Source organism: Branchiostoma belcheri, unplaced genomic scaffold, assembly GCF_001625305.1.
Source record: "Branchiostoma belcheri isolate BF01 breed outbred unplaced genomic scaffold, Haploidv18h27 scaffold2, whole genome shotgun sequence".
NCBI lineage: Eukaryota > Metazoa > Chordata > Leptocardii > Amphioxiformes > Branchiostomatidae > Branchiostoma > Branchiostoma belcheri.
Window position 1 is genome coordinate 1,969,637 of NW_017803490.1, and position 26,141 is coordinate 1,995,777.

General features: G+C 43.6%; 1 protein-coding gene across 1 annotated transcript; it reads right to left on the reverse strand.

Moving 5' to 3' along the window:
- Positions 1-411: 411 nt before the first annotated feature.
- On the reverse strand, positions 412-22,321 carry LOC109468364 (cartilage intermediate layer protein 1-like). Its single transcript, XM_019766612.1, has 16 exons — positions 21,927-22,321; positions 14,279-14,438; positions 13,528-13,643; positions 13,096-13,269; positions 12,068-12,241; positions 11,374-11,551; positions 10,865-10,998; positions 10,399-10,507; positions 10,128-10,282; positions 9,552-9,716; positions 7,478-8,864; positions 6,919-7,051; positions 5,470-5,679; positions 4,671-4,933; positions 1,492-1,609; positions 412-426 (listed from the first exon to the last, which is right to left on the reverse strand). The coding sequence occupies exons 1-16, from the start codon at positions 21,976-21,978 to the stop codon at positions 412-414; spliced, it is 3,543 nt and encodes a 1,180-aa protein (XP_019622171.1). The 5' UTR covers positions 21,979-22,321.
- Between the last annotated feature and the right edge of the window lie 3,820 nt (positions 22,322-26,141).

Sequence of the window (26,141 nt, forward strand, 5' to 3'; positions counted from 1 at the left end):
TACTGTAATGCATGTCAGTTTGAGTCAGGCAAATTTTTCTACCTTTCGTTACATAATGTTGAATTTAGCGTTGTGGTTTGGAAAATAAATTTTTGTCGCTGAATCGGTGGCTACGATTGCCGTGCGTATTTTCCGTTCAGCGACGACACTTTTCCAGCGGTTGCTAACTTTCTTTGCTGAAAATATGGTAGGTTTTCTGCAACATTTTGGGCTAAAACTGCACTTTCTGATGTTTAGCTAGCATGAATGTGTTTCAGAGATATTTTAGAAAGGCTTGCGGCCACATTTTGATGTTGAAAAGCGAGAGAAAAGTGAGTTGCAGATGTTGTAGTGATGTGACGTGTCAGGGAAAGGGGGAGGGGGGCGAAAAAGTTTGGAGCGCGGAGCCTCGTTCAGCTCTCGTAAAATTTGTTAGTTCTGAGTCTTCTGGAGAATACAGTATTATGAACTGGTACTAAGCGAGACCTGACACCTAGAGACCACGTTAGCGTAAAGGAAGGCTGCTAAAGGAAGGGCAACAACAACTATTTTTGGCTACGAAATATGAGAAAATATATGTTTGGTGATGGCAAAAATTATTATCATTATGATGTCTATCTAAATAAAAAATATATATATATATCGATTTTCAATATCTAATGATGAATTGTAATATATTAGTTATTAGTTAATTAGTTAACAAATGTAGCATGCATGACGTTTGAAAAGCAAAGACAGCTGGGATTTGAACTCTCAACCTCTTGGTCCAGACTGAGAGGCAGGGTCTCTAACCACTTTACTATGCGTGCAACATATATCTGTATCTGTATAGCCGGTATAGCCACCCTTCGGCATAACACACCAGCTTCTGTATCTTTATAGCCGGTATAACCACCCTTCGGCGTAACACACCAACTTCTGTATCTGTATAGCCAGTATAACTGCCCTTCGGCATAACACACCAGCTTCTTTATCTGTATAGCTGGTATAACCGCTCTTCGGCGTAACACACCAGCTTCTGTATCTTTATAGCCGGTATAACCGCCCTTCGGCGTAACACACCAACTTCTATATCTGTATAGCCAGTATAACTGCCCTTCGGCATAACACACCAGCTTCTTTATCTGTATAGCTGGTATAACCGCTCTTTGGCATAACACACCAGCTTCTGTATCTGTATAGCCGGTATAACCGCCCTTCAGCATAACACACCAGCTTCTGTATCTGTATAGCCAGTATAACTGCCCTTCGAGCGTAACACACCAGCTTCTTTATCTGTATAGCTGGTATAACCGCTCTTTGGCATAACACACCAGCTTCTTTATCTGTATAGCTGGTATAACCGCCCTTCGGCATAACACACCAGCTTCACAGGCATGTGCCATGGTGGCAGCTAGCTAATCATACTGAACGACAAGTTATAACTCGAACAACTGAGCAGAGTTGGTCTGAGCTGATGATTTTGCACTGCATAGTACCATAGTGTAGAAAAGTCAGGTTGGAAACACTGACTGACGAAATGGTACTTTCATTTTTGCAGTCGGCGATTTTCAACTTCCAGTCCCTTTTGGTGGTGGTACTGTTGCTGATTTGTACGTGTACGTATGTACGGGCCATGGCACCTCGTATGCTGGACAAGAACAAGACTGGGTAAGGTATAAATACATGTACTACCTGTAGTTAACTGGGGTTAGCCTATAAGCTTTATTATCAAAGATACATACATTTATGTGCCATGTATTTGTCATTTAAAAGAGAAGAAACTATGGTTAACAGTAGATGCTGAATAGGGTATATCATTGTTGTAATACAATGACGCAAGTCATAGACTTGTAGTACTTAGTGTTAGAATGTAGCTAGCATTTCAGTGTTCATATTATGTTTTATAATTATATCCCCTGGACCACATAAGGTCATGTGCTTTAGCACATCAAGGCAAGAATCATAAATGCAGATTATTCATTGTATTATCGGTACATAATACTATACCTCATTTTATCACCATCTTAATATAGACATACAGCATTATGTTGTTGGCAGTCAGACTCAAAGTGTAAAATAAAATTTTAGAATGACACAAGAATGCCCATATTTATCTGTTACAGGATCCTAGGAATTTTCTGGAAGTGTGCTAGAATAGGTGAGTCAAATCAACGTCATTACTATCTTCTAAACTGAATAGGAAGGACTTCTGTGGATGATGATAGACAATTTCTACCTTCTTTCATTCCACTATGTCTTCCCTGCAAGCAAACTTAACTCTGAGTTTCTTTGCAGATCACCCATTCCTTTGTTTTTGATGTCTGTCCTTCCATGGTTAAAAGCTGTACAATGCTTGTAAAATGCAAGCTCTAGTTTGTCTTTATAACCCTTTTCCTACTAATCTAGTTTCATGTCATAGGTCATTGCTGATACATTTTTAACAATGTAGCAGAATTTGTATTCGTTACAGAAAGAAGGTTATTATGCTATGGACCCTCTTGGAAATTAGCAATTGATGTTGAAGAGGCCACCCAGGTGTTGTTTAAGATGAAATAAGTAAATCATCATTATGTATTTTGTTTTGTTCTTTCATCAGGAGAGAGGAAGAGTCCGTACGTAGCTGTATGTTGTATCGCCATGGCTTTAGGCATTCTGTTCTGGGACTGACACTACAGGCATAGCAAGGACATGTACACTGCAGATCCACATTCAACATCAGCAAATCCCAGCCAGTTACCGCTCTTCACAGAAGAACTATTCGACATCATGTATACATGGGACAGTTTGGTGGACTTTTGAGGAGCTTTTTGATTCTCGTCTTGGACACTGTGCCCATTCCATAGGAACTCAGATATAACCCTTACTTCTTATTTACGTTCAGCAATAGGATCTAGTATTATTTAAGCCATTCTCACACAGTTACCGGTACCATTGAAATGGTTGCTCAATGTTAGACAGTTAGAAGAACTACAGTACAGTATTGTCTATTTGACACTGTACTTACACTATTGCAAGTAATAGTACCCCCCTCCCCCATAGCAAACTTGGATGAATAATTTACATGTAGGTATGTATCAAGAGTGTTTGAATGTCAAGTTATGTCTGTAATATTAACTCACCAGTTTGCTGATACACCAAATGTGTAAAGCCAATGCCCATACTTTATAATAGAAACATCTCCAATATATACTTGAACAAGTTAAGTGAATGGATTTGTGTATGCCATATGTAGTAGTGTATGCTTTTTTTTGTGTGTTGACATTTACGTTTGATTCCCTTGGATCATAAAAAGAAGAGTTAAGTTTGCTAGCATTTTGTGTTCATGTGGACAGTTAAATGTAAGTCTCACCTTTGGAAATATGGAGTGGCATACATTTTTATTGTACTCACTCACAATGTATCAACTGTTACAGTGGTGTTTTGAAACGTCTTGTACATTGTACAAGTGATTTTCTATAAACTAATTTATAAGTAAACCAACAATTGCAACAGCCTCTTTCATTTTTTAGTCCAGGGTGTCTCAAGGACATATCTAGCCAGAAAAGCCAGGAATCAAACCCATGACCTCTTGATCTCTTGTCATCTGGCCTAACTACAATGTACTCAACCACATAACAGCAAAAAACTCAATGAAAAAATGAAAGCCTTTGAAAATATTGGCCCTATATTTATTGAAAAAAAACAACAGACATATATGATTATAACAACATGGTGAAACTAGTTATGGTCATCTACAATATCACACTTTTCAGGTGACCAGGATATAACTGGTCAAAGGCAGTAGACATTTACAAGAGTTTATGAAGACAAAGTATCTTATACATGTACATTTTCTTACCCTTCTCCCTGCTGCCTTACTCCAACGCCAATACAAATATGGCAAAAAAGGCTGACTTAGTAGGGAAAAGGTTAAAAGACCGTTGACATGTCAAGAATATTCAGAAGATGAAAAAGTGCGATAGTGTTGCCCATACAAGGCAAATAAGCTTTAAGTTTTTTAATCTGAAAAATGGTGTACCATCGTCTTGCCTCATAAAACTTGTAAGTATCTTATTTTGAACATCATTGTACGCCCTAAGTCAACATACATGAGTAAAGAGTGAGGGTATACATTGTACATATTTACATCATAGAAGTGATGTTTGAATAGACTAAGCTGTCAAACTAGGCATCAGTGCTGGTAGGGAACTGGAAACGAAATAAGCAAAAATTCTTCTACACTCAGTCCATCTATTATCACTAGCACCATCACCGTTGATATAGTATTACAAAATTTTGAAACTAAGTATACATTCAAGTTTTAAACATAACAGTTAAGTATAGAAAATTATTATTAATTGTACTTAATGGATACTATTATTAAACAATACCTTGGTTTATTGAATGAAACTTAAAGCTACAAATTTTGAGCTTTTTTGTAAAGCAAGGTAAATACTACCAAAATATAGCACCATTATGAGAAACAATAAGAATTTATTCTAGCTAATAATAAGCACTGAACTGCTTATTGATAAGCAAAAAAGAATGAGTGTAAAACAGTAGATGCTTGCTTTAAAAAACTGTTAATATAGATAATTGTGCAGAGAAGTGTGAAGTCAAAGGCACAAAATGAAAGGTAACGCTAGTAACATGAATCAGTTAAAGAAAGAAAAGATGGCGAACATGTAGCTATTTAAGCAGTTGTGCTTTGGTACGTGTCACTGTTGCACATGAACACAACAGCCACGCCCGCTCTCGGCGACATGACGTTCGCAGTCATGTCCGACGAACCCTTAAAGCAGCGCCCCACCGCGGTATTCTTCGCGACTGAAGGGTCGGGGGCCGTGACGGTGTAGATACCGTAGTTGTGGCCCAGCTGGTCGAGTGGCGCGTAGAAAGCGAAGCGTCTGTCGGATTTCTGTTCGTGGACGGGCGGGTGGAGACGCAGGTATTCGTCCAGCTCGTCCTTTATGCGGATACGTCTGCAGTTGCCCTGGAAATGGGATCAGACGATACATTAGGGTGTAAATTTGTATGGCATACATACGCCACTTCATAGTATTAATGCATTATATTTGTACTCATTCCCTCTTTCACATTAAGCTCAAGAAAGTGCATTGAAACCGGAATCCATTGAAGCCCATCTGAATGCCTACAAGTGAAACTATCCATGGACTAATACCATGTGATGCATTGTGTGTGATGTACTGTGGGTAATGCCATGTGATGCATTTCCCACAATGCATCACACCATTTACCCAAAATGCATCACATCATTTACCCACAATGCATCACATCATTTACCCACAGTGCATCACACCATTTACTCACAATGCATAAAGAAACGCTCATTTGAGAGACGACTTTAATACATGAACGTTCTATCCTCCTGATACTACTAGTATATTGCAACAACCCAAAGATCTGCTTGGAGATTATAATTTACCCACATTACATCATATACATGGCACTGTACATGAGCTACATTACATGACACTGTGCTGAGCTAGCTTATACAGCAACACTGACTTGAGGGACGACTTCCACAAAGGTTTTGTCCTCCTGGTCCTGGTCGTACAGCATACCGGCACACTTGAACTCGATGCAGGTGGCGGAGACGTTGCCTTGCCCGGTAGACTGGTCGTCCCGCAGACCGTACACCTTCCCCCGCGTCACCGGGTGGGTCCCGCCCGAACTGATGGTACGCACCGTCACACGGTCCTCACTCATTATCTTCACCTGTAGGAGTGGCGAAAGAAAATGGATGTAGACGGGGGGGCGCTATAAACTTTCTGCAAATTTGATTGAGTGTTCACTCATTATCTTCACCTGTAGGAGTGGCGAAAGAAAATGGATGTAGACGGGGGGCGCTATAAACTTCCTGCAAATTTGATTTAGTGACTGTTCACTCATTATCTTCACCTACTGGAGTGGAGAAAGAAAATGGATGTAGACGGGGGGCGCTATAACCTTTCTGCAAAGTTGATTTAGTGACTGTGTTCACTCTTTATCTTTACCTACTGGAGTGGAGAAAGAAAATGGATGTAGACGGGGGGCGCTATAAACTTTCTCCAAATTTGATTTAGTGAATGTGTTCACTCATAATCTTTACCTGTTGGAGTGGAGAAAGAAATGGACATAGACAGGGGGCGCTTTAAACTTTCAGCAAATTTGATTTTAGTGTTCACTCATTATCTTCACCTGTTGGAGTGGAAAAAAATGGATATAGACGGGGGACGCTATAAACTTTCTGCAAATTTGATTTAGTGTTCACTCATTATCTTCTCCTGTTGGATTGGAGAAAGAAAATGGATGTAGACGGGGGACGCTATAGACTTTCTGCAAATTTGATTTAGTGACTGTGTTCACTCATTATCTTCAACTGCTGGAGTGGGGAAAGAAAATGGATGTAGACGGGGAGCACTATAAACTTTCTGCAAATTTGATTTAGTGACTGTGTTCACTCATTATCTTCAACTGCTGGAGTGGAGAAAGAAAATGGATGTAGACGGGGAGCACTATAAACTTTCTGCAAATTTGATTTAGTGACTGTGTTAACTCATTATCTTCAACTGTTGGGGTGGAGAAAGGAAATGGATGTATACGGGGGTGCGCTATAGACTTTCTGCAAATTTGATTTAGTTAGCTCATTATCTTCACCTGTTGTAGTGGAGAAAGAAAATGGATGTGTCATGTAGACGGGGGGCGCTATAAGCTTTCTACAAATTAACTCCCGTCTAAGCCACACGGCGATCTACGTCACCACCCTTAAATACGCAAGCGTAGCGAAGCCACGTGGTACAAGTATAGCCAGCTCTGTCTTGCAACATAACGTAACCCAACACCACAGGGTGTCTGTTACAGGACCAGTTACCGTGGTGACAGACGTATGGTTCAGGTCATTGAAACTGAGCAAATGCAATATGTATGTCTCCTTCTGCGAAGGTAAACATAACTAACAACTATATGTGTCCCTACCTTAATGTAGCAGGCGCGGAACTCTAGAGGGTTTGGCCACCAGGACATGTGGTCAGGCGTCCAGGACATCAGGTCCGACTGGTCAAAGTACACGGAGTTGTACTCATACTGCATCCCTTCAGTACGGTAGAACCTAAGGAAAGTACAACAGACAATTGAAAGGATTTGTGTTTGTTTTGTAAAATCTTTGCTTATTACTTTCCCGCCACTTAGGACTTTACTTGAAGTGATTATCTTTATATTTGGCATTATGACACCTGTTCTATGGAGGACACTGACGGCCAGACTCAGTGCTAAGCAGAAACTGCGGCGATGTTGATGATCATGATTGAAACTGTAAACTTCTTTTTGAAAACCTGAAACCCAAAACTGTTTTTCCGTTTTCCTCCAAATCATTCCTTTCCGTCACTCATTTCTTTCTTTATCTGGAGTTTTTATCTTCATATTTGGCATTAAAACTTCGTCGTTGAAACTATGAAATTTTTCAAAACCTGAAATCCAAAAGTACATTTTCTGTTTTACCCGTCAAACCATTCCTTTCTGCCCCTTAAGTCTTTACCTGAAGTGATTGTCCTCATATTTCGCGTTTTCACATGTCTCCTTGTCGTCCCAAGGATAGAGAGGCCCCTGTCCGTACCACACGGCGTTAGGCCCGGGCTTCGGCAGATTGGTGAAGATGGCGTTCGGCTTGGCTTTCGGGTCGTCGTGGTCGCTTCGCTTGTAGTCGAGATGCGTCAGGACGTCCCGAGTGATTCCGATCATGTCGGCGTCGGCGGGGTTGGAAGGAGCGGCCGCTAGAATTTCTTCGTCGATTTCCGCGATGATCTGTCCGGTGTAGGCGTCGGCGCGTTGGTCATCACAGAACGCGAACACGCACGCGCCATTCGGGCCCGTCACCGCGCTTTCAAACCGCCCCCAAGATGGCGGCGGCGCGCTGTACCCTTCCTTAGGATCAAGGTTAATCAAGGTCACGGTCACGCCCTCTACTTGACCCATCTTCTCAAAGTTTTCATCATTGAAGGCGCGAACTTTAGCCCAACACCGTCGCTTCGTCGGCATGTCAAAGTTCAACAACCTGTTTTCCCTCATTTCTGTGTTCCCGACAAGTAACACACGCGATTCGCGTTTTCTTCTCTTGACGGTCTGGGGTTTGAATCCCACCTCTTCCTCCCAAAGTCCCGTCTCCGGATTCATAGACCACAACTTGATGTCCTCCAAGTTTGTATCCGGGTGCAGGTTGAACTGAGAGGGATCCAGGAAGAAATCTACCTTGCCGCCAACTTGGAGTTTACTGTTTTGCTCGTCACGAAAGTCCATGTCGAACATCCCAAATGTCCGCAGAGGAAAGTTCTCGCCTTCGCTGTCGATGAAATTCAAGTCGCTCTGCGCTTGCTGGAAATTCGAGGTGTTTCGCGGGTCCAAGAAAGTGATGCTGGCCTTGACTTTTCCTCGATATTTCCTCCCGTCGCTTGTGAAGAACCTTTCTGGGGGAATGTCCAATTCCGCGACCGGGTCTCTGTCTTTCACATCGCTGAGTTCAATGGTGACTTCTTCGTCTGAATTGATTTCGATCGGCGGCGCTTTTCTTTGAAGCCGCACAACGTGGAAGATTGCGCCACCCTTTTTCTTGAATGGGAGGATTTTTGTAGAGTCTATGAACTTTCCAGAACGATCGACAAAGGTTACCGCCAATCGGTCTGTGTCGCTGGGAATGTCAAAAGAGAAGGTACCGTGAAACCCGGTGAAGGCGACTCTCTCTTTCCCCTTGAAGATCAGCCCGAAGCGAAGCGGTTCCCCGTCGTCCCCGGCGATAGCGCGGCCTCGGATGGTGATCTTCGGGCGGACACAGTACCGGCAGCCGCAGGTTTTCGCCACGCGGATCGGTAACTGGTAGTCCTTGCAGAACAGCGTCTTCTGCTCGAACATGATGGTGCCGCAGCAATACTCTGAAGCAAAGATAGAAAAAGTATCAAAGAGCAAAGTCATGCGTGTTTCCATTCAGGCTTTCCACAATCTTTGAGCACACGGAGTGGCCTCTACCAGGCAACTGGAAAAAGTAGAAAACGGCTGGAAAGAGCAGAAATTGGCCAAATTGACAGAGATCATATGCCAGGGGAGTTGGTCCGCGCTAAGAGAACAGTTTGCCGCTCCACAACTCTCTTGGCGCAGACCAACTTCCCTAGCACATCATCTCTGTCTATTTGGTCAATTACTATTCTTCCCAGCTGCTTCCCGAAGTTGCCTAGAAGTTGGTCTGTAAGCCAGTGGTCTGAGGCTATTGTAGGGGACATAAGTCACGAAAGTTTGTTTTGTAAAGACACCTTATGCTGTAAGAAATCCTAAATGGATAATTTACGGCAATTTACGGATCGGACTACTTTGTCAATGTGTGCTTTTCATGGTCTAAAACTCAAGTAGGTTATTTTTGACAGCGTACTCAGCATAGTATTACGTCCTAGATGTTTACCATATATTTCTATGGCAGTATGGGAGCTTGAGTCCTGCCCCCGGTACAGGGCTGTTGTACTGGGCGGGGAGGAAGCTATCAGAGCCCCAAAGACACAGCCTGCCTGAACACCCCAAAAGCCCCAATCACGTAAGACTGGATACCAGGCTATGCCCCTAGTACTTACCGACTTCTTCCTTACATCCCGCTGAGCTCGCCTCCCCTCGGCAGGGCTCGGCCTCGCACTTCCCCACGTTGGCATAGTAACCGCCGGTCTCCTCCTGGTAACAGTCGTCAGGCAGCTTGATGAAATGGTCGCCCGGTGTCGGGTTACACGCACCCTCCGACTTTTCTAAGGAAAGAAAGAAACGGCGATAAAAGTAAAAATACGTCATATTTTTCATGATTATCGTCTTGTAGCAAGATATTTGGAGGGAAAAAATCAAGAGTCATTAAAAGCCCATACATAACAGTAAGTAGTATTTTTAAGATACCCCCAATATAAAAGTCGTCAGCCATATCTTTTTGCTACTGTTGCAGTTATAGTTCTTGTCAAAAGCCTATGGTATGGACATGATCATTAACATAGTATATTTTCGCGGACCCCATTGCAAGCTGGGAAACGCAGGGCACTATGGGAAGTTCAGGGGCAGTTCTGTGCATTTTATTCTATTACAGGATCTTATTGTACATGTTCTGCATTAATTGAATCAAATCCTCGGTAGTAATGGTCATTATACAATAGGTGGACTTTTTTTTTTACCTCTGACCGTTAGAGTAGCCTTTCCGGAGAACACTGATCCGGATTCTGACGTCGCTCTGCACCGGTACACGCCCGCGTCACGTGACGTGACGTCAGGCAGCTGTAACGTCGTGTAGTTGGACTTGGACTTGTCCATGAGTTTGCCGTCCTTGAACCTGGAAATGACGTCATTGTTATGAGAGAAAATCAAGTTTAGCGATGTGGAAGATACGAAGGCCCACAGCGACAACTTTAACGCCTGTGCGAATTATTTCTGTGTGTTGGAACGTACCATTCATATTTCGTAGGGGGTGGATCTCCCTTCGCATCGCAGCAGAACGTAACACTGTCACCCACAAACCGGGCCTTGTTCTGAGGGTGGCGCATTATGGTCGGTTTACCTGCATGGAAACAAACAAGATCGTTTTGTAACCTTATAATTGCAACTGTAATAGCTTTTGATTTTATTGCAAATACCGTAAGGCCTATGTACTTTGAAGACATGAAATGGATGAAAGTTCAGCACCAAGGACAGACCCAAGAGATGGCAGACACATTGATGTATTTAATTTTTTTTTCCTTGAGGTTCCTTCTAAACTACCCGGATTGAGTATTACATGACTCATTTTTCTTATTTTCGAAACCACGTAATGGTTTACAGCAAAAAATCCTGTCAATTAATATGGTAGAAACGAGTAGAAACGCCCTATGACGGTCTCAAACTTCGCGATTTCACGCGAACTCTCGTGAGATCGTACCTGAGGGAAACAGGACGGCGCGGACCTCTGACGTGGTGGGCCGCATGGTCTGTGCCCGGACCCGGAGTGGGACATACTTGTCTTTCTTGATCAGAACTTCTTCACCGTTAGAGCACACGTCTTCGATCTGGAACCTGGGAAAAAAAGCACAGTAGAAGGATTGTTAAAAGAAAAAGGCACCCAAACGACCACTGGTATTTTGATTTTCGTGCTGTAGTTTATTTCAGAAGGGGGAAATATATCACGTCAGCAGAACGTACTGTACCTATGCGAAACCCTAATTTTGCACGATTTACGAATTAGTTGGATGTTTGGTCAACGTTGCATCAGAATTTTGCCCGTTGCAGGCAGTATCTTTTCCGACACAATATTTGAAAACTATGGACGGGATGTCATCTTTACATACGCGAATACGACCTTATACGAGATGCTCTGCCGAAGTACACATTTTTGTACCGTCGCCATGACAATGTATGTTTTTTATTGCCATACTTGTTGTGACTGCTTACCGTCCCTTGTCGTCCGTTACTGTGACCGGTTCGTACGGCTTCTCAGCCAGATACACCCGCGCCTTCTCCACAGGACGCTTGTTGGGGTCAGTGACCCTGCCCTTCATCACGTGACCAGGGCACTCGCAGAAGTCACAGTCCACGCTGAGAGTACCCATGGTGCATTGCCTGGAGCAGTCTGGAAGGAAGAAAGTCGACAAGAATTCGGTGAGTAAAATACTAAAATTTAGATGTTTTAAAGTAGTTTTTTGGGATGAACATACAAGGCACATACACACATGCACACACGCTAGGTTAATATACCTATACTTAGTACTGAACACCCACGCACACGCGCGCGCGCGCACAGTTGAACATGTCTGTCCTTGGTGCTGAACGCTATCCACACCCAGGTGAACATGCCTGTCCTTTGTGCTGAACATCATCCACACACAGGTAAACATGTTTGTCCTTGGTGCTGAACACTATCCACACACAGGTGAACATGCCTGTCCTTGGTGCTGAACATCATCCACACACAGGTAAACATGTTTGTCCTTTGTGCTGAACACTATCCACACACAGGTGAACATGCCTGTCCTTGGTGCTGCACGCTATCCATGCCTGTCCTTGGTGCTGAACGCTATCCACATACTGGTGAACATGCCTGTCCTTGGTGCTGAACGCTATACACACACCACAAACTCTTCCTTACCTGGACATTTCCAGTCTGCGCATGCCCTCTGCTGTGAGCTGGCCCCGTCGCACTGTTTCCCGCCATGCCGCGGTGCAGGCTGGGTACATGTCCGGCGCCGCTCCTCCACCCCTCCCCCGCACTTAGCCGTGCAGGTGGACCACTCTCCCCAGTCCGTCCAGCCACCGTCTATAGCTGCTCACGGAAAAACACCGAGAAACATTATCATGAAAGTTCATCTGTGTTGGTACTAATCAGATGAACCGGGACGAGGGGGGATACAAACTAAATAACCACGTTGTTGACATAGCCTATCCGTACTTTAGCCTTCATCAGGTTCAAATGATCATCGACTTAGGACACGTCACATAACTGAGCTCTAATGTAAACAAATTACGAATGTATCTTAAGGATATTTGACTGTTTTGTTTCATCTTTTCTAAGCCGATATCAGTGTGATAGTATGTACTTTAAGTAACGACCGCTCGGTGGTGCACTCACAACTCACAAAACTCAAGCCATTGTCAGTGTGTAACAACAGAAAGGAAACAAACGTTACAGCAACCAAAATTTTATGAAAGCTATGAAAAGAAAGACACGTATATTGCGGTAGTCCAAAAAGCAGGCAAACCAGTTGTGTGTAAAAGCTTAAAATTGCAGGCAAATAAAAGAAAATAACTTGAAAATAATTATGTAAAGGATAGTATTTGCTGTAGTAGGTAAACAAGCAAAAAATCTTCACTCCCTTTTTTCTTAATACATGTATATGAACTTACATTGCTGACGATTCCCACAATTCCTTGCGGAACACACCCACTCCCTGTGCTGTTACTGTTGCATGGCGGGAGCTGCTTGCCGGTTAATTAAAAAACTGTTATATGTATTACTGGTTACGTAATTATCTAACGTCACGATGTCACTGGTTACGTAATTAGCGACGTCACGGTATTACTGGTTACGTAATTAGCTGACGTCACGGTATTACTGGTTACGTAATTAGCTGACGTCACATGTATTACTGGTTAGCAGCAGAAGCGAGGCCAACTCACGGGAGCATTTAACCCTGCCACAAATGCGCGCTTGCACCACGGGCCCAGAGCACTTCACTTCACTTTGGAAACACTGCTTACGTTGTCTCGTCTGCAGTTTTTTGGCGCCACAGCGGCCACTTCTGGCTCCACACTCGCTCCAGGCAGACCATTCTGGAGTCGTGGTAGTCTTGACTGCACGTGTGAACAGAAAAAAAAAGAAACTAGAAAGGTACCATTTGCAAAGCAAATGCATAATGTTTACGTTCGCATATGCTTACACATTCTTATATATGGTCAGACAGGAGTCTAAATCCCTCCTGCTATGAAGTTGCAACATCATGTAACCCAACACTACTTACCATGGCAAAAGTCACAACATTGGATCAGGTCAGAGGTAACTGTTTGGAGAAGAAGAAGAAGAAACTGAGCAAAAACAATAGGTTTTCCTACCTTTTTTCCTAGGCAGGTCCCTACACCAAAAGCGTACGGTGTAGTCCGAGCAGGTCTCGTTCCCACGCTGTTCGCTGTTCAGGCACCAGAAGCCGTTGCCGGGGTTGGCGTGGAACCTTGGGGACGAGAACAGTAAGTTATGTTTGCGTGGAAGCCATATTGTAGCCAGGGCCTACAGGTCAGCGTTTCGGCCCCAAGGCCAACATGCCCCAAAGGAAGCTTTCTCTGTGTCGTCCTCAAAGAAAACCTTGAGCTCAAGGCTTTCCTGGATACAGACTGGCTTCCATACAACGTTATGTTGGTAAAACGACAGCTATAGAACTGTTTTGGAGCATACTAGTAGTAGATGGGGCGACCATTTTGACCTCAATGCGACCTTCAAGGCAGTCTGCGGTTACATAATTTACTCCTCACTTCCACTTATTCACTGTATTCAAATAACTACGAACACACGTGCAAACAAGCAGACCAACACATCGATAACAAGCATTCTATTGATACGTCGTCGAAGGTTAGACATTCAGGTATTAAGATACGCCCAAAAACATTTATTCAAACATCTGGATATGATTTTGGAATTAATAGTTCGTGGTCAATATAAATCTTAAGATCTCACAAGTGTCACTACTGACGAAAGGTGGATGCTACCAGGAACGTCTGATGACCGATTCCAAAATCATATCCAGCCAGTTGCTTGAGTAACTTTGTTTGTTTGTTTGTTTGTTTGTTTTGCTTCTATTGCTAACGTTACCTTTCCCCTGTCTTGTATGCAGGTATCCCGAGGATGGTCCTGGCGTCCACCTCGGTAGGACTGTCGCACACCTCCCCGGGATGGTAGTACCGCACCGCCTCCAGGCGTTCATAGTCACCGTGTCCGGTAGGGTGGTCCACGTTAAACCAGCGCGTCCAGCCTACGGGAAAGGAAGGAAAATTAAGGTTGGTGATTTATTTATTTATTGATTGATTGATTGATTGATTGGTCAATGATTAATTGATTGATGGATGGATGGATGGATGGATGGATGGATGGATGGATGGATGGATGGATGGACGGACGGACGGACGGACGTTGGATGGATTGACATACGAAGGCAGAATGAATTGTTAAACTTTTTCAAAGCCTGAGTCGAAACTCTCTAAAGTGCCCGGTAGGTTGGTCCATGTTAAACCGTCTAGCCTACGGGGAAGGAAGTGCAGTTTTTAGGGCTTGGAAACCCGATATTTCAATGCCAATATTCTAGTCATTTATACATCTACATACTGAGTTAAAACACACTATCCCAATGTAACTTTATATTGACCCTCATAGAGCAAATATTCTGACGAAAAATGGTTACTGGATGGGCCCCGGGCTGATTTTTAGGGTACCGCCTAAAAAATAAAGGATACGTTTTGGAGCTTGTTTCTGCAGTTTTAAATACCCAAAGTATGAAATACTGATTTAATGTGCTAATGTGAAGCAGTATGTCTCAAAAACCGTATGTCGACAACCTTCATGACCATGTAGGTTTCAGAATAAAAGCAACTTTTTTTTGCCAATTTTTTTTATTCGCACGCTCGCATCAGTTTCGGGGTTCCCAGAGGACGTCATCCATATAATCAAATCAACATGGCCTAACATGATATCAAAACGAAACGGGTAACAGGGTGGCTACTATCGTCCATGTTTTTGGGGTGAGAAGGTCACAGACGGATCAGAAGGTTCCCATGGAATGATAGAACTCTGTTCGGGTCAGCCCATTTGCAGCACTGCGGGGGTGGAACAGGTGCACGTCCCTCCGTCCCCACCACACACAGTCAGGTGATATATGTACATCCGGGGGGAGGGGTGACGTACCGTGGGAACTACACAACTACAGTAAATTCTCGAATGACATAAGACTGAGGTTCTTACTCGTACTCAGAGTTTCTCAACAAGACTTAAAGCATCCATTGCAGTTTTCAGGGCTTGGAAATCCAAATTTTCAAAGCCAATATTCTAGTCATTTATCTACATACTGAGTTGAAACCACACTATCTCAATGTATATTGACTCTCATGGAGCAAAAATTCCCAAAATTCTGATGGAAAATGATTACTGAAAGGGCCCTTGGCTGATTTTTAAGATACCACCCAGAAAATAAAGGATTCATTTTGGGACCTGTTTCTGCAGTATGAAGTATGAAGTACTGATTGAAATATGCTAACGTGAACCAGTATGTGTTAATATCATAAAGATTTCCTTATTCAGAATATATCCAGTTTTGCTGCTCTGAAATCGCATTGAAGTTGGCCACTGGTCTGATCGATCTCCAAGCAGATGTTACGATGAAAAATTTGATTTCTGGTTCGCCCCTTGTATTCTATGTGTGAAGGATTCTACTAAGCCCAAACCACTGCCTTCAGTTCTTCCTGTTTGTCCAACCGACCAAAACAAGCTCCACGTTCCGGCCAAGTTCAACGACACCCGGGGCACACAACAACATCTGGTAAGGTCGTTAAGTCTCGCGAGAGTGGGCGTGGATCTCGTTACACGCTCCATCTATCTCCACTTGCCCCGTCAGTCATCTGCGAGGCGTGACGTCACATGGCCGTGAACTTCAACAAACATGGCGGGAGTGGAGCTTCATCTCCAAGCAAATATTGGGTGGGATGATTGTATCCTTTTCAACAATGAAATAGCCTGGGTGCCAGACTGGGTGCTAGGCTAGTTCCACAGCTCTAAAACTTTTACCCTCAGATAGCCTGGGTGCCAGACCCACAGCACACTAGGCTCAGATCTAGAGTTATCCCTTGCACACAGGATAACTTTGAGCGTAGTGTACGTTGGGTCTGGCACCCAGGCTATCCCTCAGATAGACTCTGAGCTCGAGAGATGATTTAGACCCCCAGATGTTGATTCTGGGATCGGGGCTTCCCCCTAGCCTCTACCAGGCTTCGGGAGGCGGCTGGAAAGTGTAGAAATTGGCCAAATAGAGAGACAGCATACCAGGGGAGCGGCAAACTGTTCTCTCCAGCAGACCAACTCCCCTGGCATGTTATCTCTCTATTTGGCCTATTTCTACTCTTTCCAGCCGCCTCCCGAAGCGCCTGGTAGAGGCTAGCTTCGCCCAGCCGAAGGGAGTCGATTGTGTTGAGCCGGGGTCTGGTATCCATGCTAACAACGTACATTGACATGACAGTTGTCATCACCTAAATGATGTGTCACTCAAAGTTCTGCTGTCTTCTATAAATAGTGGAAAGTAATCATAGATGCTTATTTCATTGTCTCAGGGTCGTACGACAAAAAGCCGTACACCAAGAGTTGTACGAAAACAAGTTGTATGACAAACGTTTGAAAGTCGTACATAATCGAGAGTTGTACGAAAATTAGTCGCACATCGAGAGTCGTACGACAAAAACGTCTTAGTTTACGCCTTGCATCGCTGTACCCCAACTCCTAACGTTTGTGACAGCGGTGATCCGGAGGGGAATTAGGAGGCCTAAAATCAATTAGATTTTTCCCATTCCCGATGTCGTCACGTCTCTCCACATTAACATTCCTTACGGCGGTGGTCCCGTGTCCTCGGAACACCCCGTACGGTGGAGTGGGGGTTCTCTCGGAGATGTCACCACTCTCTATCCCACGCACCACCCTCCCCGACACTCAAGGGATCTCAGGAATCTGCGCGCAATGCTTAGAGGCATCCAACGCACTTTTTAGGGCTTGAAAACCCGATTTTCGGCTTGAAAACCCGATTTTCAATGTCAATATCCTAGTCACTTATCCACATACTGAGTTGAAACAACACTATCCCAATGTATATTGACCCTCATGGAGCAAAAATACCCAAAATTCTGACGGAAAATGGTTACATGTACTGGAAGGGGCCTGGGCTGATTTTTAGGGTGCCACCCAGAAAAATGGACTCATCTTGGGGCTTGTTTCTGCAGTTTTGATAGCCCAAAGTATGATATGCTGACTCAAATGTGCCAAATTTGCCTCTATATTGGCCCCGGACGCAAAAATATTACACCGATATTATGAATGTGTTTGGTATCCAACTGCTGAATGATACTTCTTTCCATGGGGGTAGAGTTGATTCAACTTGGTACAATCCTAATTCATCAACTTGAGTCAGTTACTTATAAAGTAGCTCCTGAAGTTGATAAATGTGTCCACTAAGCTTCCTTCCTTCAGTTGGGAGTTAAGAGGCCAAAAGGTGCCTCCCACAGATGCCAAAAGGCTGAGGTAATCTAGTTTAGGACGTTTCCTTCCGCCACCAGTCAAGGCCGACGCGGATGTGAGACCTGGCGGTGCCCGGTGCGGAGGTCTCCCGCGGGACGCCGCCTGACGCCCCGGGTCTTCAGACCTCGCTCCTCCCGCTGAGGGCAGGCCGGTAGCGCCCGGAGGGGAGCGGCACCGGCCTACTACCGAGCAAATCAGTTGGTTACGCGATTACGGGTGTCAACAACGCTTCTCCCTGATCTTGCGACTGAGTGTTTTTGAAAAGTGGGGCCTGTGTACGGGCCAGATAATCTCTAAGCAGATCCCTTTCGGTGGCATGACAGTACTAAGTATCCATTCGCCAGAGAACATTGGCGGCCAACGACGGTGGACGTTGGTGGGGGTAGCTAGCGACAAAAAAAACGGCCATATATAAAAAGCTAACGATCATTCCCCCACAACCTCTGCTTGGAGAGTACGGGCCAGACCCACTAGATATATGGTACAATGTCCTCGGGTACCGGTTGGCGCTGGAGCCAGCCTGTGTATACTGGCCCTGGCAACAGTCTGGCATCCAGGCTACAGTATAGTAAAAAAGAGAATAACCAGTTTGTTACGCGATTACGGGTGTCAACAACGCTTCTCCCTGATCTTGCGATGTTTTTGATGTGATCAAGGACAGCCAGACTGGACAGCCTGGATGGCAGACTAGTCTCACTCTCAGGCCTTGTCAGGGCTAGCCTGGATACCAGACCCATAGCAGAGGGTGTGCATGCCCTTTTTCGTTAACCGTTATGGGCTATTTTAATTTACCGTTAATCGTTGCCGGCCCGCTCTAATTCAACGTTAAGCGTTATCGGTATATTCCTCGTGAAGCGTTATTGGCCGTTTTAATTCAACGTAAAACGTTATTTGTCATCCTAAATTCAGCGTTAAGCGTTAATGAATAATTCTTCGTTACGCCTGATTTTGCCCTTCAAAGTGCAGGAAAATGCGTCATTGAATGTTTATGAATACAAAATTTCCCGGGGGAGAATGCCCCCGGACCCCCCTACATTGCTCGCGCCTTTGGCGCTCGACTCGCGCTTCTGAGCTCGGTCCCTTTGGCTCTAGCCAGAACCAGCTTTCCCCTCAATTTCCGCAAGTTTGCGGAGAGTTACAGAATTTTTTAAACGAATCCGTCAACCTTGACAGGCAAATTAAAAAATCTTGAGTAAAATATGAAAACATCACAAGGACCGACAAACACTCTCAACACCATGATTTGCCTCTCAAAATGCGGGAAATTGCGTTTTTGAAGGCTTAGAAATCCTAAATTTCCCAGGGGAGCACCCCCCGGACCCCCCTAGATTACGAGTGCCTTCGGCGCTCCCCTCTCAAAATCCATCGGTAAAAGTGGGCAGACTGAAAAAAATGCACGCTGGCCGACGTCGACTCGGACTCCCCTTTATTTGTGGACGCACTCGGGGACCAGGGCAGGTGGGAAACACATACCTTTAATGCGAGCTTCATTACATGTAAGGTATACACAGTACGTAATTTTGTCAGTGATCACCTTTCAACACAAAGCGAGGTACCAAATCCAGTGCAGCTCGAAAAAAAGCCTGTCAATTTACCGTTAAGCGTTGCCGACCGTCCTGAATTTACCGTTAAGCGTTATCGGCCCTGCTGAATTTACCGTTAACCGTTGCCAGGACCCCCCCATGCAGACCCTCATAGCACACTAGGGTCTGTGCCCACTATAACTTTGAACCTAGTCTGTTATGGGTCAGGCCCGGTCAGTACACAGGCCAGATTGTCGGTCGGATCCTCTAAAAATGGTAGAAGGCTGGTAGGGGAAAGCTTTGAAAGTTTGGCGACTGTTGGTGTCAGCCAAAGTCTCGAAAAATGACACCTAACCCATTTGTTTCCGTTTCAGCCGGCGACTTTGTCCTTTAAATATAGTGATATAGTACTAGTACATCAAAAATCATCAAAGCTGTACATAGGTTACTGCCCTCTTGTGAATTTGGCATAGTTTTTAAATGGATCAAAACTGTCACAGTTCAGACGTATTTATCCATGCACTTGTGTCATGTGTATGGTAGAACACTTTCCTCACCACTTTGGGTACTGTATTAGGTCAGACCCTTCTATATAGATACCGTAACACTAGACCCTAATAAACAACACGAAATGGGCATGTCAAGCGAGGATGGCATTCTATCACCCCAATACGTGACACTGGAGCCTTAAGTATAAAAGCCCATTCATTCACCAGTTCAGAGTTCATGTATTAAGGGGAGTGATGTGGGCGTGTGTGATGATTCTAAAATTGACAGATCTACTTAACTGTTTATAAGATAAACCGAGAATTAAATTAATTATGATGTTATCAAGCCTCAGGCCTTCACAACTGCAAAATTGGTTGATGTGAAATACGTTTGGACTCTTGGTGTTTGGCAATGTTCAATAGTATCCAAACAATATCTATCACAAATGTTATAGACATAACACTTTGCGATATAATAGCCTTGAGGTTCTATGTCTAAAGGGACATTTGCCAACGCTGTCCTTGATTTAACTTTGGCATTACTGCTTAAAACATATGTTAGAACATTTGGTGTTGTTTGGGAATGTTCTAGTAGTATTCAAATAATATCTATAACAAATGTTTTAGATCTAATACGTTGTGATACAATAGCCTTGAGGTTCTATGTCTAAAGGGACATTTGCCAACGCTGTCCTTGATTTAACTTTGGCATCACTGCTTAAAACATATGTTAGAACATTTGGTTCCAAACTTAGGAACTATCTCATTTCAAGTTACTATAAGATTCTTTCAATCTCATTTCAAACGTTTAGGGGATTTTCATACAAAGAAATGAAGGGAGATGCTTTAAAAAAGAGAAGTTAGTGTGGAAGAAAAAAGAGGCAGAACTTTTTTTTTGTCACCCTGAAACGTTTTAGTGGAACAGACCTCTAGTTCAAGTGCACATTTAACCGTGACTAAAGTTCCTTGGTGGTCCTTCCGCTCAAAATCTATTTAAGCTGGAGATACCCTTAGTTTTGTTCTAATCTTGGTTCTAAAGTTGAACTCAGGGCAAACAATTCTGCACGCAGCGTTTGGAAGGTTAAGTTCAACCCAAAGTTACGCCGCTTGGGTCTTCACACACTGTTTATCAACATCTTAAGCATGTTATCGTTGGAAATACGGTACTAGTGAGGATTTGAAGTAGCAAAGACGTGTATAACATGTGGTGGGGATACAGGACAGGGCAAACAATTCTACACGCAGCATTTGGAAGGTTAAGTTCAACCCAAAGTTACGCCGCTTGGGTGTTCACACACTGTTTATCAACATCTTAAGCATGTTATCGTTGGAACTACGGTCCTAGTGAGGGTTTTAGTAGCAAAGACGTGTATAACATGTGGTGGGGATACAGGACAGGGCAAACAATTCTACACGCAGCATTTGGAAGGTTAAGTTCAACCCAAAGTTACGCCGCTTGGGTCTTCACACACTGTTTATCAACATCTTAAGCATGTTATCGTTGGATATACGGTACTAGTGAGGATTTTAAGTAGGAAAGACGTGTATAACATGTGGTGGGGATGTAGGGACAGGGCAAACAATTCTACACGCAGCATTTGGAAGGTTAAGTTCAACCCAAAGTTACGCCGCTTGGGTGTTCACACACTGTTTATCAACAACTTAAGCATGTTATCGTTGGAAATACGGTACTAGTGAGGATTTTAAGTAGCAAAGACGTGTATAACATGTGGTGGGGATGTAGGGATTGTCACTGCAAAAGGTCCCCTTCAGCCCTTGTTAGGCTCAAGTCTGGAAAAATAAATGACACGGTTCTGCCAGCATTCCTCGTGGGACGGTTTGCAAGCCAAAAACAGGCACAACAAAGAACCCTCACAACGCACAGAGCCAACGGCGTTTTTAGATAATGAGAAAAACATATACGAGTGTTTTGAAAAATAAGCGTCGTCTTGCAAAACAACAAAATGACGATGCTACGCTGTAAGGTAAACTGGATAGAGACATTCCGTGCGTTGTTCTAACGGCCACTTTGGGGTTATGTGACGGTCGCACGCTTTAGAAATACACAGAAGCCGCGATGAGAGATCACTCTACGCAAACCTGTTTTTACTACAACCAAAACAACCAAGAATCAAAGTCCTACAATATTTTGAAATTTGATGAGGAAGGTTAGCGACTTACCTTGGCCAAGCGCTGCGCAAGGAAGGAGAAGGAGGAACAGAATAGTCTCCATTGTTTCTCCGCTCGTTGTCCTCTATGTGGTGTTCTGCGCTCCTCTCTGAGGACGGATCCGTTTCGCTGGCGGGCACCCTGGCTTTAGACCACGTATTTAGGGGTCGCGGGTTCGAATCCTATTGGTGCGAAGCGGCAAGTCCCTTCGGTACAAGTACGTGATAGAACCATGCAAACGGGATGGGGGGAAGGAGAAGAGGGGTTAGTTCATTAGACCCATGACGACAACGTTGAGTGGAAGCGCTTCGGATGAAATATTTGGTCGTTGCTATATACGGACGATGTTAGCCTGGTATCCAGTCTTACGTGATTGGGGGTATTGGGGTGTTCGGGCAGGTTGTGCCTTCGGGGGCTCTAATAGCTTCCCCCGCCCAGTGCAAAAGGCCGTCCCGGTAGGAGTTTTCCGCTAATAAGAGACAGTATGCTCTCGTGAAATACACACCGGGAAACCTATGTGAGGCGGGCGGGACAGAGCTCTTGCGGCCCCGTCCACGAAGCAGACTGGATACCAGGCTAGGACGATGTATAAATACCGTATTTGGGAGCTGGTGTTGCGGCCGACAGTTCCATTTTACGACAGCGACATTTTACGACGTTTTGACATTGCAGCAGTGGACTGATAAGATACGAAGAAAGTTTTTCTAAGATAAATTTTATTAATATAACATCATAACCACCATCATAATACATAGTAATCAGCATTAACATTCATCGTAATTCCACATCATCCAATCAAATATTATAATAATAATACATCATAGTAAACTAATTAACTAATTTTAAGTTATACAAGTGACCTCAATGATAAGTTTCTGTCGAAAAGCATCAAAATATATTTCGATCTTTTGCAATGTTGGCAAGGCCATGTTGATTTGATTATATGGATGACATCCGTGCGCATGAATTGTCAGTCGTTTCCAAAAAAAAAAAAAAAAGAAACTTGAAAAAAAAAAACATTGGAAAACGATACCAATGTCGTAGAATGCCACAAAATGCCGAAAATGTAAAGAAATGGATTTGAAGACTAGATTATTCGCCAAACCATACTCTGTGTCATTTGTTTAACCTTTAAAACCACGTAGATTTCATAATGAAATTTAAAGCTAAATAACATTGGAAAGAAATTATTTTGGTGCATGATAAGCAGGTTTGCGTGGCTTTCAGTGGTGCTTGTCTATTGGCCCGTTGTTAATCTAATTTGGCTTAATTACCGCAAATTCAAATTTTGCTGACAAGGTGCCACTGGCACCTGTGCGTGAAACACACCGTTCCAAGATGGCGACCGTGCATGGCAGCATGAAGAAAGCCCTGGAAAAATTCAGCCTCAAAAGACGCCCCACGTCCGCTTTGGGTGGTAAGCTGCACTTTACATTGTCTTAGAGACTCTCCGGACTATTGTAGTTAAACCACCGTGAAGTGAAATGGAGCAAAAACATAGAATTTCGTCAATAACTTGCGGTATCTGTCCTTGGAGTTCAATGTTGCACTTAGACAGCCAACCGCTGGGGGCGCTGTTGTGTGGTCCATTGAGAATTTAACCGCTGGCCTGGAAACCTTCGTTTGAAAGTGTGTTGAAAATTCCCGTTTTGACGGAATTTGACGCGTTTTGCTTAAAAAAAAATGTTCCGGGACCAGCAACTAGCGACAGATACTCAATAGTGTGGTTTTGAAGAAGATGACATGAACAAGATTGACACAGGAGAGGAGAGAGACGGTGGTAAGGATTTAATTGGGGAGGGGGGCGGTAACAGAGTTGTTACGCAGCAAATCATATATCCAGGGGGTATTCTTTTCCCTCTTCTTTGCTTGCTGGATCTACTTTTCTGGGTACAAAGGTACCAGTGATGCCTCCTGTTAAGGGTGGAAGTCAAGCGTCGTATTAACACTCCTTGTCCACAGCACTTAAAGTCAGATCTACAAAACGAGTAGATTTAGTAACTGTTGTAATTTACTTATGGTTCTTGTTCCACAACTTGGCACAAGTCTTTATTAAACCTTTTACGGTATCTTGACTGTGTCTTGTCATTTTCTTGCTTCGTGGTTGTCTCGATGATCCAGAATTGATTTTCCAAGCTTGTAAAATAAGAGGTGTTCTTATTTTCCACTTTTATATGTCTTTCATATCTAGTGTTGTTAGGCAAAAGTGTCCATCTAACAAAACTGGTGCGCGAGGGGGAATAAAAAAAAATTCTGGCCAAAAATAAAAATGCTACAAAACCACAGGAATTCAAATCAGGAATTTGGGGCAGTAACGTTACATAGATATATACTAGTAGGTCAAGCCTGCACATGCAGGCTTTTTGTGGAATTTATGAATCGGCATTGTACATAGGAACTGAGATCTTGAGCCCTGGAGCTTTGGCAGCCTGGTTACCACAGGCTCCATATTGTCAGCAACCTGTGCAGGTGTTCAGTACTGATGCAATGAGACTTGTAATGACAGGGACACAGGTGTTAGACCAGGTAAGAAAAATTTGAATTCAGCATTTTACCTACAACTATTTGGTGTTAGTATGTATTTGAGACATTGTGTAACTTGTCTGTATATGTCTTGTCTGTATATGGCTGCTGACTGACACAGTTACAAGTGAGGACTCCTGTCTGAACCTGACAAGACAGATTGGACCAGACTGGTTGATTTGATGAAGACCCAAGATGAATATCAGGTGAGAAAAATCTGAATTCTGCATTTTACCTACAGATATTTGGTGTTATTTGAGACAAGTGTGTAACTTGTAATGTCTGTATAGTTAGGTTGTAACAGTGCTAACTGACCATGCTGAATGGTCGTGCGACCTTTTAGTGTAGTGGTTAGCGTTGGTGACCGCCAAGCGGACAACTCGGGTTCGATTCCCGGTTGTGACCTGCTCGCCCCTTTCGGTTTTTACAGTGGTTCCCATGCCGGCCCTGTGAGTGGCTGCTGACTGATGCAGTAGTGAGGGCTCCTGTCTGAACCTGACAAGACAGACTGGACCAGTCCAGATGATTTGATGAAGACCCAAGAGGAATATCAGGTGAGAAAAATCTGAATTCTGCATTTTACCTACAGATATTTGGTGTTATTTGAGGCAAGTGTGTAACTTGTAATGTCTGTATATTTAGGTGTCTGCTGACTGAGGCAGTAGTGAGGACTCCTGTCTGAACCTGACAAGACAGACTGGACCAGACCAGATGATTTGAAGACCCAAGAGGAATATCAGGTGAGAAAAATCTGAATTCTGCATTTTACCTACAACTATTTGGTGTTATTTGAGACAAGTGTTTAATTGTACTGTCTGTATAGTTAGATGGCTGCTGACTGATGCAGTAGTGGGGACTCCTGTCTGAACCTGACAAGACAGACTGGACCAGACAAGATGATTTGAAGACCCAAGAGGAATATTAGGTGAGAAAAATCTGAATTCTGCATTTAACCTACAGCTATTTGGTGTTATTTGAGACAAGTGTGTAACTTTTCATGTCTGTATAGTTAGGTGGCTGCTGACTGATGCTGTAGTGAGGACTCCTGTCTGAACCTGACAAGACAGACTGGACCAGACCAGATGATTTGAAGACCCAAGAGGTCAATATCAGGTGAGAAAAATCTGAATTCTGCATTTTACCTACAACTATTTGGTGTTATTTGAGACAAGTGTGTAACTTGTAATGTCTGTATAGTGAGGTGTCTGCTGACTGATGCAGTAGTGAGGACTCCTGTCTGAACCTGACAAGACAGATTGGACCAGACCAGATGATTTGAAGACCCAAGAGGAATATCAGGTGAGAAAAATCAGAATTCTGCATTTTACCTAGTATCTATTTGGTGTTATTTGAGACAAATGTATAACATCTAAACTCAGTGCCTTTGGAATCTTCGGCTCTACAGCTAAATGGTTCCGATCGTACCTCTGTGAGCGATCTCACTGCACAGTTGTTAATGGACAAACATCCAATTTCTGTAATGTTGATTGTGGAGTGCCGCAAGGCTCCATTTTGGGACCGCTTTTGTTTGTAATGTATGTAAATGATATGCCAAAATGCATACAACACTGCAAAATTGCTTTATATGCTGATGACACTGTGGTATACTTCAGCCATCCTGACTTGGAAACCATACAAAGGGCTCTTCAGTCTGATATGGACCGTCTTCATCACTGGTTTGTGGCTAACTGTCTTTCTGTCAAT

Bases quoted from the DNA above. Each gene is read 5' to 3' on its own strand.
- LOC109468364 (XM_019766612.1), bottom strand. From the start codon at position 21,978: ATGGAGACTATTCTGTTCCTCCTTCTCCTTCCTTGCGCAGCGCTTGGC. The intron at 11,552-12,067 runs GTAAGGAAGAGT...TCTTCCTTCCAG, and splicing joins CGCAGACTGGAAATGTCCAG to ACTGCTCCAGGCAATGCACC. The intron at 7,052-7,477 runs GTAAAGACTTAA...TACTTTCCTTAG, and splicing joins TATGAGGACAATCACTTCAG to GTTCTACCGTACTGAAGGGA.